General features: G+C 37.5%; 3 protein-coding genes and 1 long non-coding RNA gene across 5 annotated transcripts in view; 2 read left to right on the forward strand and 2 right to left on the reverse strand.

Annotated features, from left to right (window-relative positions):
* Positions 1 to 4,704, forward strand: part of KIAA2012 (KIAA2012 ortholog) — a 140,390-nt gene extending 135,686 nt beyond the window's left edge. For both annotated transcript variants that reach the window (XM_087949790.1, XM_087949797.1), the window contains exon 22: positions 1,868 to 4,704. In XM_087949790.1, the coding sequence (XP_087805916.1) occupies positions 1,868 to 2,009 (142 nt within the window). In that variant the 3' untranslated portion in view covers positions 2,010 to 4,704. The remainder of the gene's footprint in view (positions 1 to 1,867) is intronic.
* LOC148133098 (uncharacterized) overlaps positions 1 to 18,707 on the reverse strand; it is a 704,593-nt gene that overhangs the window by 57,638 nt on the left and 628,248 nt on the right. The window lies entirely within an intron of this gene.
* Positions 3,040 to 12,306, reverse strand: SUMO1 (small ubiquitin like modifier 1). The gene is made up of 5 exons (XM_026681284.2): positions 12,162 to 12,306; positions 8,988 to 9,062; positions 7,720 to 7,797; positions 7,461 to 7,532; positions 3,040 to 4,970 (listed from the first exon to the last, which is right to left on the reverse strand). The coding sequence occupies exons 1-5, from the start codon at positions 12,171 to 12,173 to the stop codon at positions 4,902 to 4,904; spliced, it is 306 nt and encodes a 101-aa protein (XP_026537069.1). The 5' UTR covers positions 12,174 to 12,306; the 3' UTR covers positions 3,040 to 4,901.
* The window catches only part of NOP58 (NOP58 ribonucleoprotein), a 32,749-nt gene continuing 28,989 nt past the window's right edge, over positions 14,948 to 18,707 (forward strand). The window contains exons 1-3 of the mRNA XM_026681314.2: positions 14,948 to 15,150; positions 16,937 to 17,013; positions 18,388 to 18,440. Of these exons, the coding sequence (XP_026537099.1) occupies positions 14,998 to 15,150; positions 16,937 to 17,013; positions 18,388 to 18,440 (283 nt within the window). The 5' untranslated portion in view covers positions 14,948 to 14,997. The remainder of the gene's footprint in view (positions 15,151 to 16,936; positions 17,014 to 18,387; positions 18,441 to 18,707) is intronic.

Consider the following 18,707-nt stretch of genomic DNA (forward strand, 5'->3'; position numbering starts at 1 on the left):
CTGCCTGTTGCCGCCGTGGGCGCCGTTGCGGGCGCCCGGCTGCCCAAGTAAAGAACAGGGCCGCGCCGGAGAAGCGGAGCAAAGCCGGACACCAACAGCCGCCTCCCTCGGCGCAGAAAGCCTCCCCCAACCAGCCGGCCGGTCTCCTCCTCCTCGGTCACACAGAACAGGCAGAGAAGGAGGAGAGCAGCTGGCCAGCCGGGGGAGGCCTCCCGTCGCCTCGGGAAGGGAAAGCGCTTTTTGCCTTTCCCTTCCCATTGCGGGCGCCCGGCTGCCCAAGTAAAGAACAGGGCCGCGCCGGAGAAGCGGAGCAAAGCCGGACACCAACAGCCGCCTCCCTCGGCGCAGAAAGCCTCCCCCAACCAGCCGGCCGGTCTCCTCCTCCTCGGTCACACAGAACGAACAGGCAGAGAAGGAGGAGAGCAGCTGGCCAGCCGGGGGAGGCCTCCCGTCGCCTCGGGAAGGGAAAGCGCTTTTTGCCTTTCCCTTCCCATTGCGGGCGCCCGGCTGCCCAAGTAAAGAACAGGGCCGCGCCGGAGAAGCGGAGCAAAGCCGGACACCAACAGCCGCCTCCTCGGCGCAGAAAGCCTCCCCAACCAGCTGGCCGGTCTCCTCCTCCTCGGTCACACAGAACAAACAGGCAGAGAAGGAGGAGAGCAGCTGGCCAGCCGGGGGAGGCCTCCCGTGCTGCGAAAGAGGCAGCCAACGATCTCCGGCGCCGCCCTGCTCCACGCGCTGGCTGCTCGGACTTGCCGGGCCCGGCACATAGAACAGGGCGGTGCCGGATGTTGGAGAAGCCGAGTGGAGCCGAAGCGACCTCGGCTCGCGTTGTTTTCTGAGCCCGCGAGCCTAGAGCCAGGGCGCTTTCATTGCACGGCGGAGCTTCTTGTCTCGGGAAAAACCGGGCATCGTTGCTGCCCCCTGAGGGGAGTGCGATTCTGGGCTGCGCGATTGGGGGACTTCGTGGCTTTGGGTGGGAGCGAGGACGGACAGTCTCTGAAGCGGGGCTTGCCTGCCCTTGCTGGCTGCCTCTGCTTCCTTAGGGGCGGGGAAGGGGGCTCATCTGGACCAAGGGTGAGTCTCCCCCTCAGTTTCCCCTGAAGGATCTTCCGTAGCTTTTGCCTTCTCCCTACATCTTCCCTCTGTTAAAATCCCCCCCCACACACACACACTTATTTTCAGGCGGATAGATTTCGTGTCTGAGCATTCTCACATGACGGTGGGTCTTCCCCCCCCCCCCTAAAAACAGTTAAAAAAAGAAAAAACAATATATCCTCATGCAAGAACTTTTCTGCTTCCGATTACCCCCATGCTTAAAAGTTGCAAAGGAAACACGGAAGCAGGGAAGCGTCTGCCCAGCTCCGGAGCTCCACACCATTTTTTTTCAGAGGGGAATCTGACTCGAGTATAAGCCGAGGGGGGTTTTTTCAGCACAAAAAATGGGCTGAAAAACTCGGCTTATACTCGAGTAATGCTTAATGTTAATGGCAGTGAATTTCCTGTAAAATTCTCCCCAATGTTTAGCTGCTCCCAAATGCTATGGCAAGAATTTTTAGTGGAATACATACTGTAATTCTTATTTTACAAGTTATAAATTGGTGATTATTGCATTAATGCTGCATATTGCTTGAGATCCGAGATTTAAGAAAGACTGGGTTTGAAACTAGTTTGTCCATACCTGAAGGTGTCACGTAGAAGCTCTTCTGTGTCCCAACAAGGGATGAGTTCTAAGAAATCCCTTGCCCCTTTATCTTCTTTGTTCAGCTAGGGACTGGTCTTTGCTTTTCAGCCCATTTCAATTTTCTGTATCTGTTCCCTATAATCTTGTTAAAATTAGATTTTCTTTTATTAATTTATATGGTTCCAGACAAATGGCAGAACTGGAGAAGGAGCAACAATTTCAGTATCAACTACTTGTAGAAGCCTGTGGACTAGATCGAAGACAGGATATTTCACGTCCGTGGGTTTATTCCTACTTCCAGCGTTCTTTTACAACAGAAGATGATTAAAGTCCTAAGCCATCCCCAAATATTTTTTTGAGTAGTTATAAAAGCAAACTTGCATTCTGACAGGTTTTTCTGACAGACTAAGAAGTGCTACTAAATACTTTTCTTCAAATTTTGTCTGATCCCTAAGAAAGTGCTGATATATCTAGACAATGTTCTGAATCTAAACAATTTAACCCATACTGGGATGTGTGTGGGTATATGTAAATATAATCTATTTGCTGTTATTGCAAACATGCCGCATTTCCTTTAGCACTGACCCCAACCATAGTCAAGCTAGCTTGATAGGTGGTAGTAAATGCCATCTGTGGGTCCTGCTTTTGATTGGTTCCTATGCAGTTTCATCTCTAAACTTTAAATTATTTTTTCTCTACCCTTCTAGCTATTTCATTTTTAGGCTATAAAGTAGGCTCTTTCCTTTGAAAACTCCTAAGGTATAAGAGACTGTCTTTTAGGTTATAAATCTCGAGATTAAGACATGAACTATATTTTTGTTTTGTAAAATAGAAATATAGACCTTCCTGATGAATAACATGTTATATACTGTATAATAACATGTTTCCTGATGAATAACATGTTAACAAGGTGGTCTTCAGAAATAGGGGCCTTGGGATTTCTATTTAAGAGACAGCCTACGAACATGATTCATACTCTCATTTCTGAGTGTTTTGTGTTTTAACTGTGAATTAATTTTTATGATCCTAGAAATTGGTCTGGTGTAACCTACTGCTCAGGTGTAAGGAATTCCCAGCTGTTCAAGTTCTTCTTAAAGCAAATTCAGCTGGCTCCCAAATTTTCTTTCAGACTAATTATGCTTTTTTTAAAAAATGAGTCTTATTTTTAAGTGTTTAATCTTTAATAACTATGGGTTTTATTGTAGACATTTAAAACTTTTCTCTTGCAAACTGCTGCCCACCCTCTAGAAGAAACATAAACGTAAGGGGCAAATAATCAAGGATCACATTACAAATCCTTCCCACTGACTTCATTCAAATATTTAATGCTAAAGATATGGATAACACTTAAGCCCAGATTTTGATTTTTGAAAACAAGTTTTAATTTTTAAAAAAAGTTTGGCATGCGTACAAAAAGGCATCAGAAGTTGGACATGGAAACTACAAGCATTGGAGAAGATCCATTTAACACTTTACAGTTAAGTGCCTGAAAATTAAATACAATTAAATGGTTTGTTAAAGAATGCTTAAGAACACTGCAGTCTTAATTTCTGACCTTTCCCATTCCCCTGGCAACGAAAATAAAGCCGAGGTAGAGCAGTGTTTCTAGTCCTGCCATCAATATTGCAAACCTGAGCTAAAGAATCTTTCTAGAATTGACAGGTTTTCTATGACAGTTCTGCAATTGACTAAGAGATAAGATAGAACATTTTGAATTAGACTTAGGGAAAAAAATCACTTAGGAAAAAAAAAAGTTTTGTTGACCAGGCCTCATTACAGAACACTATTTCATATAACTTCCAAACATGAATAATTTATTTCCAGAAAATTAACTTATTTTCAGGGGTACTTACACTCTAAGATTGCCAATGGGAGCTGTCTGAAAAATGAACTAGTTTACTTCTCTATACAAACAGGATTTAATGCCAGGTCTTCAATCCTGAACCTATTGAAGTCAAAAGAAAAACTTTTGAATTCTAAAAAGTGAGGATACTGATCTAGATCAATGCTTTTTCAGTGTTTCTAATCTTTATTACACTAATAGTGCATGCATGTAATTCTGCAAAGTACCTAGGTTTTCCAATATAGATTACAAGATAGTGTTAACTTGTATTGAAATCAATACATTTATTGTTATTCATATCTAATTTGAGTCCCAATATTTTCTGTGATTCTCTGTAACTGAAGAATTGGTACATCCCTGTTTTTTAAACACCACTGAAGATGTTTAGATAGCATTTTCATTTTTTCCATATTTATTCTTCATTACTTTACCATTAATTTTCAGAGTTCCGGAGCTACACATAACAAAATACAACTTCCGGAGAAAGATAAATTCTTGATTTCTACTTATACACTGAGAGCAAGTAGCAGGGAAAGTGCTAATTCTCAAAAGTGAATCAATTTTTTTCCTGTGTAACATCCTCCAGCATCGATAAGAAATTATCTTCTTTAAATATTCTTCACTAGTTTTTCAAATAATCTTCCAAATTTAAGTCTTAAAAGAAAATGCAGAGGTTTATGAATTTGTTTCCTCTTATTTATTTAAAGGGAAGCCAATACAATCTATGTTCATTGAAAAACCACATTCCAGGCAAACAGGTACAACATAAAAATCATAACTCTTGTTGCATGAAGATGTACATTAATTAAAACTTTCCTAGGATCTTCTGTTGACAAAACCCCAAACAATTTCCATGTTATCTTCAGTGAAGCCATTTCAAAGATAATATTACCATAAAGAAACTACATTTTTGCCATCAGTATTTGGATACTTCCCAGTAAAATCTACAGAAAACTCTTCTTAATATTAGGACATAATCCTTCTGTTTATATTTCAAAAAGTTTCCATATCTTCTCTTAAAATCCACAAATAAAAGTCACACACCTAAATTTCAGGCCAACGTGAATAGTAGAAACCTCTGCCTACTGCCAAATAGCCAACGCTTGGACACATGACCATTGCCAACATGTAACTGCATGTGTAGACAGTTGCTTTACTAAAGAGGAAATTGGAGAAATTGGGAAGTACAACTGTAGTAGGATCACAAAAGTCTGACACAATGACTGTATAATGAGCACAATAATTCAAAACAGACAACTGGAAATAATATTTAAAACATAGGAATGTGGTGTTGGTTTTAATTCAGTGTTATATACCACATTACAAAAGAACTATTATTTAAAAATAAAAAAGGATAAAGGGGAAAAAACAAACATTCTAAATTGTTGAATGGCCTCCTGTCTGTTCCTGATAAACCTCAATCACATCTTCTTCTTCCATTCCAAGCTGTAAAATAAGAACCACAATTTTATTTTTAAAAATCCAAAATATAGAGCCATATTGGATGCTCACCATGCACATTGGTTCCGTGGATTTTCTGCAGAAGAAACTAGCAGCAGAGTTAACAAATAAGTAAACAGTGCATATATAAAGAGATTCTCAGCAAGTATCGGGCTTACTAAAACTTTATTTAAAAAAATAAGTATGCCACAATACACAATCATTAAATATCTTATACCATAAAGCATGGTTTAAGCCCTAATTTTAAATTAAAATAATTCCATACATATTGGTAAATTACTTTGGTAATGTCTTCTGCACTATATTAAGATAATTATCAAACTGTTTATATAAGCTATAGAATGATGTTTCACTTTCTCCATGCATAAGAGACTTCTGTGAAATACAGTGCTGTTTAATGATAGTATAGTTATGAGCTTGGTTAAGATGGATGATCATATAAAATTTTAAATAAATGAATAAATAAATGTAGAGATTATAAATATTTTGCAGAGCTTGGGTAATCATTTCCTTTTTAAAACATTCTTAGTCACCTAGAATCACACACCTGAGATGGATGGCAAATACATTTAATAAATAAATGATTATAGAATAAAATAAAAGGCCATTCTCATGAGCTTTGTGGATAATGTAGGAAAGATGCAGGGTGGTAAGGTAACTCCAGGAACAGCATCTACGTTTTATTGTCTTGTCAGTTTTTTTAGTATTATCAGTTCTTATATATACAAGTGGTCCTCACTTGACAGTAATTGGAACTGGAAGTTATTCTCTAATTGATGGAAATGCTGAAAAAACATTTAATAAGTTACAATTTCTTGGGAACTTCATGGTTTTCATAGCAATAAAATGGTTTGCCACTGCCATCTTCTTGGAAGTTTTTTAACTGTCCTGTCTTGCCTACAGCTGTACATTTTCTGAAGATTTCTCTATCATGTACTAGTCAGGTTTGAGCCTTCTTAGTAGATTAGATCACTAAAGTTGACTACTCACTGTCAACTAGGAAGCAATACATATTGTTCATATGTACTCAAATCCCCAAAATCGAATTATATTATTTATCTAATAAAATAATCCAAACTGTATTGTGATACCAATTTTACTTATATTTTAGAGGAACACAGGTTGAATCCAAAATTCCAAATATGAAAGAAAGCAGATAAAACAGATTTTCATGCACCCTGCCTTCCAATTTTTAAAGACCAATGCATTTCTCCTTAATTTGTTTCCCTAACTTCTGGAGGAAGATTTTTCCCCCAAAAAGATGAACCAGCACGTACCAATTTAATGGATAAATTTTGAAAATCAGTTTATAAAATGCAAATGTTACTCTACTATTTTATTTAATTTAGGTAACATTTAAAACTATTCAGTTTTTAGAAAATATATTTTAAAAAATCAAGGACGAACTTTTAAAAGCTCTTTACAAGAGATCACACAGAACTGTCATAGTAATAATCACATGGACTGCACCTGCAGGAAAGGCTTCTTAATAGCACCCTGCTATCTTTAAAATATCTGGACCTCATTTTCTGGAAATATTACACTTACAAGCTTTAATTTACAATTCAAACAGAACTATATAAATACTTAAAGGTTTTAACTAACCAACTTGAAAATAAGTTCTGTAATATAATGGGACATAATTTTTACTTATTTGAATCCATTTGGGTCATACAGAACAATTTTAGAGCCACAATTTAACCTTCAGAATGCGGCCTTTCAGGCAATGTTTGTTTCTGTAATTTTGATCAAAATTTATTCACCATTCTACGTTCTAATATACCTACAGGTGAAAAATGACTAGATAAACTATGTACCAGAGGAAATATATGTACAATAGATATCTAAAACTTTATACCAAGGGAACTTTTAGAATTTTTTAAGATCAGAGAATCTGTATCACTTTTTTCTTTGCCAGAAAATTAAAATGTAAGTTTGAAAGGTTAATACTATCCAGTCAAATTTTTTGAACAATTCTGGAGAACCTTGTCAAACATGAAGATGTTAAAGCATAGTTCACATTTGGACATATGGAAGTAGGGGTTGCTTTTCAAGAAAACATGTCTTGAATATGGTTGGGTAGTACAAACTGTTGAGTACATTTACTGATAGGAGACATCCAGAATCTAATTTAGTTTTTCTAGAACCTTAATATGTATCAATTAAGAGCCTGGTACAAAAGATATTTACAAATATCCAGAATTTTGTTTTGTACTACAATAATTGAAAAGTGCTGACAATTCTTCAAAGCAAATGACCACTCCAGGTTTCCTCAAACTTGTTCATTTCAACAATATAATTTAAAATGGAAATTCACTTTGTTAAATAAATTCATTTCTACTCTTAAGTAACCAGGATTGGATTGTTTGCTTGTTTTAGGTCAATCTAACTATTTCGAATAACTATTGCCAAAAAGCTATATAATACTGACATAACTACAAACAGTATTAGGAATTGATCTCCAAGAATACTTACCTCTTTTGGAGTATGATTATCAGTAATTCTCTGACCCTCAAAGAGGAACCTGAGTGAATTCATTGGAACTCCCTAAACGAAGAGAAATGGAGTCAATTTTAACTGACTGAACAAAAACCCAGATATTCACTACTGTCTACCATCCATTTGTTTATTTTAATTTTATGCAGTAATATATTCAGTCAGATGCAGAGGAACATAAAAACTGAACTTCTTATATTTGACATCATGTTAGCAAGGAAAACTTCAAGTTACAAACCTGTCTCTGACAGTATGATTCTTTAAGTTTCTTTAGATGCGTTGTCATTTTCACCTTGAAGTGAATTTCACTGCTGTCCTGCAAATTGAACACAAAATATAATAATTCTACTGGTACATAGTATTAAAATGGCACTTATTATAGATATGTAAAATGTTTTGAGCTTGAATCCAATACTTTTTTCCTTAAGTATGATCATATGCTTGAGATATAACAAATTGTGTCATTCCACACTTGAGTTTCACATTTTCTTACATCTTTCTTAAATTGCTCTTTCTTAAATTCTTTCACACACAAGAGATTTATTTCAGAAGTTGATGGATTAACATTTTATTCAATTTTTTCTTAAACAATCCTATTTTAGCCAATAAAAGAGATTACATCCCTAATGCCACTAGTTTGCAATAGGGTTAGGAATAAAAATCTTTTTAAACTCATGTTCAGTGATCAACAAGAACTATTTTGGACATAAAAGAGAGACTGCAATCTGCCTGAAATCAGGTTTAATTGTTGATTCTTATTAATAAAAATATTTTAATAAACCCAACTTTTCTGTAGGTAAAGTGTAAGTAACTTAGTATAACTTAATATAGAATTGGTAAGTAAATGTAATCAGATTTTTGCTGTCAGATTCTTTATTACCACTGAATTCATATTGAAATATAAGCTTGCAAGTATAATCTTCCATTGTAAAAACTATGTTAAAAATAAAACAAATTATGAGGGACACAGTAACATTTTGTTTCGAATTTGCAATAAAACTTGAAATGTTTCAAATATTTTATTATAGGGAACAATCACAATTTTTGTGACTTTAAAACAGAAAAACTCATAACACATTGATTCTTATTGTTTATTTTAGTTTGATTATTTTTTATTTTATAACTTGTTTATTTTCAACTTATTTATTTTAGATGCATGTATATAAGAAAGACTAAATCTATTTTGGCTTCTAGAATTTATAACTTGTATAAAAACTGAAAGCTCACATTTAATACAAAATCAGCCTCCTGATTATGATAGGACTTAAGAAATTTTAGAGTCCTCTTATGCAAGAATACTTCTGTTTACAAAATACAAACACCATTTACTAGTCTACATATATACAGTACTACGTTAAATATATTTTAGTAGATAAAAAAGGCAGATCCTATACTTGCAGGAAAATATTAAAAAGAAAAAGAACTGACATACTATATAACTCTACCTATCTATATGGTTATACATGTAAAATTAGGAAGGATAAACTAGAATAGATTAGAACTCACCTGCCCAATGACCTTAAGTTTAATGTATTCTCCCTCTTTTTTATCACCCAAATCCTCTGCTGAAGGTTTGGCTTCCTGTAATAAAAAAGAAAACATATACAGAGACAAAAATGATAACTATGAGAATATTCTTTTCATGCTTCTCTTTTTTGCATATTAAGAGTAAATTTGTTCATAATAAGGGTTTTCTTTGGAATTTCTTCAAGCTCTTTTGTCTTCAGACAAGATTAGAGGAAGAGGAAGAACATAAAATAAACTCAACATGACTAGATTCATTAATAAAAACATAATGCATCTGTTAACGCTATAACTAAGATGCTACAAAGTACTAAATGATTTCCAATTTTTAGAGTTCTGATTTCATTTATTTTATGGTTGATTATATTTTTTAAAAAAGCAGCAATTCAGAGCTTAAAAAAAGACTCTAAATTCCAATTTTAATTTCTATATGATAAAAATGTAGCTAGGAAACTGAGAGGAAAAATCATTGAAGATCAAATACTCTCAATAAGCAAAATTATAGCTATCTGGGTGCTTGGTCCAATCTGCAAAATCTAAGAAATGATTACAGGTAGTCCTTGACTTACAACCACAATTGAGCCCAAAATTTCTGTTGCTAAATGAGGCAGTTGTTAAATGAATATTGGCCCATTTCACAAAATTGCCAGAGTTGTTAGTGAATCACTGTAGTTGTTAAGTTAGTAACACAGTTGTTACGTGAATCTGACTTCCCATTGATTTTGCTTGTCAGAAGATGACAAAGATGATTACATGACCTCAGAACAGTGTAACTGTCATAAATATGAACCAATTGCTAAGCATCTGAATTTTGATCATGTGACCATGGGGTTGCTGCAACAGTCGTGTGAAAAATGGTCATAGGTCTGTTTTCAGTGCTGTAGTAACTTTTAACAGTCACTCAATGAACTGTTGTTGAGATCAATGTGACCTATGACCAGTAGTCAATACCTACAACTGTTGCAGCATCATGATCATGTGATCAGAATTTAGGTGTTTGACAACTGGCATGTATTTATGACAGATGCACTGACCTGGGGTCATGTGATCACCATTGGTAACCTTCCCAGTCAGCTTCCACAAGCAAAACCAGTGGGGGAAGTCAGGTTCACTTAATGACCGCATGATTCACTTAACAATTGGAGTGATTTGCTTAACAAGTATGGCAAAAAAGGTAATAAAACGAGGTACAAATTGCTTAACAACTGCCTTGCTTAGCAACAGAAACTTTGGGCTCAATTGTGGTAGAAAGTGAAGGACTACTTGTACTTGCTCCTTTCTCAAATCACAAGATAAAATATTGTTAGCAATAAAGAAGCCTAGCCTTTCTTTACTTCAAAACATAGTTAAATTACAGCTTATTTTGCAATTAATAGTGAATAAGAGGCTTCTGTTAGTCACAATCTATATGCAGACAGAATGTACAACTGCCTAAAGGTACAGTAAATACATAAAACATAAATACATAGCCTACTTATTCACTGAAAAAGCTATTGGTAGTGCCTAATTAAATGTAAATCCCCTTACTTATGCTTCTCTGGAGAGTTAGACCTCCAAGTTTCAATTTTATATAGATCAAAAAGTACAGGCTATTTATTTACATTGCTTTTAATTATCTTCTTACTGATTCAGTTTAATTCCTATTTAGTATATATTCTGAAACTTTTAAATTCTAACTGTAAAAGCAATTCCATGAACTACTTCATTGAAATCACAGACAGATCAGTTAGTTCTAAATCAACTGATTTTAGAGGTTTCCAGTATTTAGTGCACTGAAGCCCTGTCCCTCCCACATTTCTAGTTCTCTGAGTAGAAAACATGTGAGGACAGTATTTGGTATCTTTCTCTCTGACTTGGAATGTAAATTAAGTTATACAAACCAGAAAAAAATAATAAAAACAAGCAACATCACATACATATAGCCAGTACTTTTTCTTTTGATACTGAAGAAAATCTGAAATGCAGGATTACCGACTGACATGGCACTGAGGTAATAATATCACTGGCTGAAATATTTAGAAAAAAAAATAAGAAAAAATTAACAGCCCAATTTCTTCCCCACTTTAAAAAATAGGGATTCCCTATGCAAATTCATAAAACAGTCGAACTGCTCAAATATAACACTTTATGATAGCATTATATGAATGAGCCCTGTGTCCATGCTGAATCTCTATTTGCTTGGAAGGAGACTGGAAGTTTGCACTACTATATTTAACACTTTCCAATTACTATTTCTGAAACAAGTCAATTGTTGTCACTATATTGTTTTTAAAATAATCCCCGATATGGATTAATTGCATGGAAATGAAAATGAAAGCAACCTTGTGTAAATTGCTGCTCGCACTTCCATGAAGCAAAGACTCATAACATTAAGATTAAGCTAACATTAAGCTAATGTTATGATTAAGACACTCTAATGATAAAACTGGCCCATTATGTTTAATTTGTTGGACAAATTCAAATTTGAATTAATGGCTAGAGAGAGCCTTTCTATTTTTACTCCGTCTGGCCACCGCATGGATCTGATTTTTGTTCAAATAATGTCAAAGCTTATGCAATTAAAAAAGGCTATCCTGCCAAAACATGCTTCAGGCAAGCCAAACAGGAAATGTCAGGTCGTGTGAACAAGTCTTGATGTTCCCGGTGCAAGCAGCAGTCTTGCAGAACATCTCAAAACAATGGTTCATTTACGATCATCGTGGTCGTTTCTAAAGAAGAAATTTCGCCCCCTTTTCTGAAAGTCAGACTGAAATGAAAGACGCATCGAACGAGAAGCGGGATCGTGGAGAGGAAACAGAAACAAAAAGGAGCCCAAACAAAAACTTTGGCCTTTTTATTTCTCCCAATGGGTTTCCTCCATAGGAGCCAACTCCGATGTCTCCTACGCTCTACCGAGAGGGCATTTCGGGGGTTCGGGGTGATTCTATTTCATGGCCCGGAAACACGTTAGGAAGGCTAAACCCGGGGCACGAAACGGATGTGGAGAGGCAAGCCGGGGACCAAGCCGGCCTAGGTTCACCGGGGGCGGGGAGGGGTTGCCATGCCTTTAAGCCCCTCCGGCCGAAGGGACCCGGGTTGTTGTGGCCGCCTGCGGAATGCCCGGGCGGTTGGGGCGGCCGACTGCGAGCTGCTTCCTGCCCAGCACGAGCCTCCCACCTGATCCGACATGTCTCCCTCGCAGACGCAGCCGGCCCCTCCGCCACCCCCGGAGAAGCGCCTCGCCGATCTCGCCTCGGCGTCGCCAACACGGAGAGAACAACACACAGGCCGGGCGCGGGCAGGCGGGATTTCCTCTGCGCCTGAGATCACTTCCCGCTCTCCAGGCACAGCCCACCGAAGAAGCGCAGTGCAACTTTGCTCCGCCCCCGCCTAGGACTCCGGGAACAGTTTTGCGCGAGTTCCAGAGCCGCTCACAGCCCGCTCTTTGCAGCGTTTACGACAGTCGCAACTTAGTTGCTCCGGCTTTGCGCACGGCCACCTAGGAGCAGTTACGTCTTGCACCTTTTCCATATTTGCATCGTCGCACATCTCTTTCCTTTGAAGTTGTATACTGTTCTTCCTAACAGTAGCGAGATTCGAAGGCAGAAAGCCGCGTATTTTCCAACTTTGCTGAAAAAGGCCAGCTACTGATTTACTTCTCCATCTTGTGCCCAGGTAGAGAGAACGTTATGAGGAACCATCTACCGACATTTTAACCATAACCAGGACACAAAAGAGGGGAGCTGCAACCCACATGGTTGGACGGCAGAAGGAGTTGCAAAAAAGACACGAATTGCATGATGTGATATTTTCATACATTAATATGCAAACCTGAAAAAAATACAGCAACGCAGCCTGTCATGCAGATAAAGTTACCACAGCTTGCATGCCTGCTAATTTGGTAAGGATAGGTGCTGCTAAGCAACAACCAGAGTTCCCTTTTCTCTTGTATAGTATTAGACACTGAACTTCCAAGCAGAAGATTTATTACTATAGAGGATATGTGGCTATTCAAGTTATGAAAAAACATGGTTGGCTGACATGCTGAACCATCTTCTAGTTGTCATAGCAACTGCAGATTTCGAACTTCAATGCTATGTTCTACTTTTTTCTCCCACCCACCCCCAACTTATACAGCACCCGAAACGTGAACATTTGCCATTTGAATGTCATGTAGTTGGACTTTCTAAAATCCAAATTTTAACAGTCAAGCTAATTGGGGAGCAGAACAGCAGGAGTTGAAAGGTGGGGCAAACCACTCTGTATTCTCACTGAAGGGACATAATAGTAGAATAGGTAGAATTAGTGGGACATAATAACTTGTTATTTCACTTCTGTAAGAATTAGAATTACCTGTGTCATTTACTTCTACCAGTGATCTAATTTCTGTTATCTTGGTTTTTTTGTATAACTAGGTGCCTGGAACAGAATATGTCATAGCTTGGCAAGGATACACCAGGCAAATACCTGTGTTGGTAAGCACCCAGCGCCCGCCTCCCTTCCTTGCTGCACGGTCAGTGCAGCTATAGGGAAGACATTGGCCAGGGGACCAGAATTGGGTACTAAGCTGATATCTCTGAAGGTATAAAAGGACACCATACCTTCCCCAAGGTGTGGCCTTTCACTGCACGCTCTTTGTATGTTGTGGAATGTCTACCCAGCTCTTCTTTGTACAAACAAAAGCTGGTATTTTTTCCAAACCTCTTCTTGGGTCTCTCTCTTTGGCGCTCTGGTGACTCAAGTACATTTTGGGACCTTACATCACAATTTGTAGTTCTGCAACAAAGGGAAAAAAATAGATCAACTGATTAAGCAAATACCATCTACAGATTTAGTGTGTGTACAAATAGTTCTTGACTTGAAACCACAGTTGAGACCACAACAGCCAGTTTGGTCTAATGATTAAAAGCATCAGGCTAGAAAACAGAAGACCATGAGTTTTAGTTCTACTGCCTGGGTGACTTGGGGCCTATCATTTTCTCAGCCAACTCATCTCACAGGGTTGTTATGGGAAAAACAGCACAAGGAAGGAAGGAATATTACATATGTTAGCCATCTTAAGTTACTTCTAAAGTAATAAAGGCAGATACAAAATCATCTAATAATGAAAAATAATATATAAAGAGTTGTAACTTTGAATGTAAAATATACTTATTTTTTCTGTTGTGTTTTTCATTTTTAAGCATTTATATTTTTCATAATGTATTTTTGTATTGTTCCCTTTTTCTCTAATTTAAACAGCAAGAAAAAATAAATTTTAAAAAATGGTTCTTTTCTGATTTTCCATGTTATCAGTCAATGTAGCTGACATTTTTCATCTCTCTTTATGCCAACATGGTCTGGATCAGCTATTTTGGCTAAAGATTGCTTAAACTCTTTGCAAGAATGATGCAAAAAAGCTATGATGTAAAATATATTGAGTTCTACATCATTTTCAGGTCTACTATGACAGGTCTATTTTTTATTCTAAATTGCAGAATAGATTTTAAATAGAGACCTTCCAAACTAATTAACGAGGGATGCAGGCTTATTATGTCTTGTTCCAGTTAGGTCTGATTTTAAGATCTCAAAGTATATTTTTCTTAAGAGATATTTTGACAAATCCATGCAAAGATATTGTTTTAACACAAAGATGGTTGATGTTGCGATGAATTATGGATGTTGTGGCAAAGCTTAGCTCCTATTGAAAAACAGGCGTTTTGCAAGAAGCAAATAGACATCTTGATCAATTTATATATAGTTTACAGTATTTACTTTGGGTCCAGATTTAAAATCTACAGAAACGCAGACAAAAAAAATCTCCCCACGAGTTTTACTGAAACCTAGAAAAGCCTATGAATTACAAGAATTCCCCCTTTAGACCACATGAACACAATAGGAAATCAAGTAGCGAGCCCCGCCGTTTCAAAAATGTTCGCTCCCTTTCCCCGCCTTCTGCTATGTTCCGTCTTCCGGCAGGCCATCAAAAGCACTTCCGGGTGAAGCGAGCCAGAGACTTCCGCTCGTCCGGCGCATGTTTCTTGCAACGCGTGGTCCGTTAGTCCGCGTACTTCTGCCACGCGCGCAATCTGTACTTTTCCCGGGGACCCCCTGCGCTGCCTGCCCTGATCGCGCTGCAGCTATGCTGGTTTTGTTTGAGACGGCGGCCGGGTACGCCATCTTCAAGGTGAGGCTGGGCGGTAAGCACGTGTTCCTGGGCTCCTCGCGGGGTTTGGCTGAATGGCGAGAGTCGAAAGTAGAAGGCTTGTTTTCGCCTCTGCTGCGCTGAATGGCAGAATGAGCTAAATCGCGTTAATTGTTTTCCATAAAGGATTACTTCCCTTTTCCTACTGGGGGTTAGCAACTTGAAAGAAATGCTGATCACTTTTAGATGACCAGCCTTCTTCTTTAAGCTTTCTGAATCCATTTTCAAATTCCCCGAAATGGATTGGCAGTGTCCTGCCTACTTTGTGCTCGTGGGTGGATCATCTTCTTTCTCCTTTGCCACTGGGGGTGAGGGGAAGGACAGATTGGAACATTCCTACTTAATGCTTTTCTGGTTTTGGTGTGAAAGGAGTCCCCTAGTGATGAAAGGGTGTCATAACTGGGAGGCATACAGCTGCTTTAAACCTGGTTGTATCTTTATCCAACTGGTTGTCTGAACAAAGAATTATATATATTTTAAGGCAGTTGCTTTTAATCCGGAAAGGGATGTTGAGGTTTTATATGCTGGCTCCTTGCTTCCAAAGAAAGGAAAACTCACTCACAAACTACAGATAGTTCTCGATTTACAACAGTTCATTTAAGGACTGTTCAAAGTTACAACAGCACTGAAAAAAGTGACATGACCGCTTTTCGCTCTTATGACCATTGCAGCATCCCGATGGTCACATGATTTACATTCAGATGCTTGACAACTGGTTTATATTTATGACAGTTGCAGTGTTCCAGGGTCATGTGATCCCCTTTTGCGACCTTCTGACAAGCAAAGTCAATGGGGGAACCAGATTCACTTGACACCTGGTTACTAACATATCAACTGCAGCGATTCACTTAACAACTGCTCAAAGAAAAGTCATAAAATGGGGCAAAACTCACTTAACAAATTTCTCACTTAGCAACATAAATTCTACAATTGTGATTGTAGGTTGACAATACCTGTATTGTTTTTGGGTGGGTGGGGGAAAGCCTGCATTGTATGCAGCAGAAATTCTCCCATGCAACTTGGTGCTTTGTATACTTTTTTCTTTAGCCTTCCTGCTGTTCTGTTGCCAATTCTGGTGAATTATATGGACTATTGTATGTGCTGGAAAAAGTTGCAAGGAAAATGGGTCTTCAAAGTAATTTGGATCTATTTTGGAAAGATAAACTAATTTTTCTCTTGCAATATTATTAGGGTTCATTGTGTATTAAAATTGAATCTGAATCACTTTTAAATTCTCATGGACATTTTTGGTAATACTTAGTTTCTCTGACTGAAGGAACTCCCCCTCCCCCACCCCAAAAAAGCCCTTGTCTGAGGCAGGAGTACTTCACTCTGTTATTGTATTCATTCAGTTTATGTCCTGCCTGTCTAATGATGGACTTCAATTTTAAGCTTGATTCATAAACTGGGCTCCAAAATTGTGACTTTGAAGATCAGGATATAAAAGTTCATATCTTTTTATGAATAAAAATGATATGAACTTTTATATCCTGCTTTTCAAAGTCACAATTTTGGAGCTACGTTTAAGCCAGCAAAATAAACATTAGCAAAAAAGTTTACAACTTCCCACTGGACTTTATTCTAACTGAAATTGGAAAAGTTAAGTGGCATGGATATACAGTTCATAAAATAGACGTATTGTGTATATTTTTTTTACTCAAAGCTTGGAGTATAGATTCACATTTTTAATTTCCCATAGTAACAAATACAACAGATACTTTGTTGCCAAATATTGCATATATTTCATTAATTTTTATTTTTACCAAAGGTTATAGATGAGAAAAAGCTTCAAGAAATTGACAACTTATGGAAAGAGTTCGAAACACCTGAAAAAGCTAATAAAATGTAAGTAAAGTTCTTCAAGAAGTAGTAACTAATATTTCAAGCGCATGGCTACTAGTTTTGTTTACTTTCCTCATCTTTTTCTATGGGGTTTTCTGGAACTACTTTATATTCTTGAATACAGGATATAAAATACTTAATTCATCTTCTAATTGGTAGAAAAACCCATCTATAAATCAACTAAATAAACGTATTGTCGTTATTATGTCTTGGCCATAGGGTGTCAAACTCATGTCATGGCAGCATCACGTGATGTATCAGGACTTTTTTCCCCTTTGCTAAACCAGGCGTGGCCAGCACATGACCCATCCAGCCTGTGGGCTGGGAGTTCAACAGTCCTGTTCCAGAAGATGGTGAACACTGAGTTTTTTTGATGGGAATTTACATTATGATATCTTGCTGTTCAGCATTGTATGTTTTGTGTTTTGTGTTTTTTGTCTTTTTGTATTTCCCTATTTTTGTTTCATTGCATCTGTAAACTGTTAAATTGCAACGGACTAAAAATATCTGACAACTAGGTTGACATTTTTAGTCAGAGTTTTGGGTATGGGTGGCAAAAGTACTTCATTCTAAGAGCTAGGTTTATGCTATGTTTAACTCTGCAGCACTATGGTAATTAGGGCTATCAGATCTGAGTTGCAAAAATCTGAATGACCACTGGGCTTAGGTATCACAAGAATTGCACGAGAAGGCTTGCTCAAGTGGAACATGATTTGTATGACTCATCAGTTAGGTATAAGTAGGAAGTAATTGACTTGATTAATGAACTAATTAAGTGTATCTTATAATTTTATAAAATTCATGTTTGTATACAATATATGTTATGCAGAATGTTTTTCTATTTTGTGTCTATTATATTTGTAATAGTTACATATTATTCTATAAAGTAGGCTACACAGGTTATAGTAATCACAATTGGGACCAAAAATTTCATTGTTAAGCCAAGTGGCCACTAAGTGAAAAATCGTGTGATTTCAACTGCTTACATTGGACAACACATACGGAATAATGGCAAATGAAATTGAGGAAGGGATGAATCAAAGTTTGGAAATGTGCACACTGGTCACTGTTATTTTTTCCTCACTGTCCTAACTGCAAATGATTGTTCTCCAAGGCAGTTGGTAAGTGAGGGCTACATATAATTATTAGATGGGTGGCCAACTTGTCTAAAAGTTAATATCTGAACCAAAATCTTTTAAAGCACAGTTTTCTCTCTGTATAGGAGACACTGACCTAATGGACTGGGAGTTTTAATTTAAAAAAGCCAGAGATTGCATGCTTATCAATTTTTGAGATTCTTGAAAAATGTTTATAATTGATAACAATTCCTCAGGTCCTGATGCTTGTTGCAAAAACATTTTTATGTTTTTTATTTAGCGTAAAACTGAAACACTTTGAGAAGTTTCAAGACACAACAGAAGCTCTTGCAGGTAATACTTTATTAAGGTTATTGATCACTTTTAAGGATAACATAATCTTAAACCAGATTCCAGACACTGAGTGCATTTTTCAGGAATGCATAAATTGACCTTCTAGGGCTGTTACTGTAGAAGAAACAGAGTGATTTACTTGAAAGAGGTGGCCCTTCAGTTAGTTTGGCAGCAAGCTGCTTAAAGTAGGAGAAGAAGTGCTGGCCATCTGGGATGTTGGATTTCAATTCTTATAGCTGCAATGAGTGTGATCAATGATTAGGTGTG

Source organism: Notechis scutatus, chromosome 1 (genome assembly GCF_049901735.1).
Source record: "Notechis scutatus isolate UNSWTSFEM ecotype Mainland chromosome 1, rNotScu1.2, whole genome shotgun sequence".
NCBI lineage: Eukaryota > Metazoa > Chordata > Lepidosauria > Squamata > Elapidae > Notechis > Notechis scutatus.

Coding starts and splice junctions, on each gene's coding strand:
- SUMO1 (XM_026681284.2), bottom strand. Junction 7,798..8,987: donor AACTTAAGGTCATTGGGCAG/GTGAGTTCTAAT, acceptor TTCAATTTGCAG/GACAGCAGTGAAATTCACTT. Junction 4,971..7,460: donor ATAATCATACTCCAAAAGAG/GTAAGTATTCTT, acceptor CTTATTTTACAG/CTTGGAATGGAAGAAGAAGA.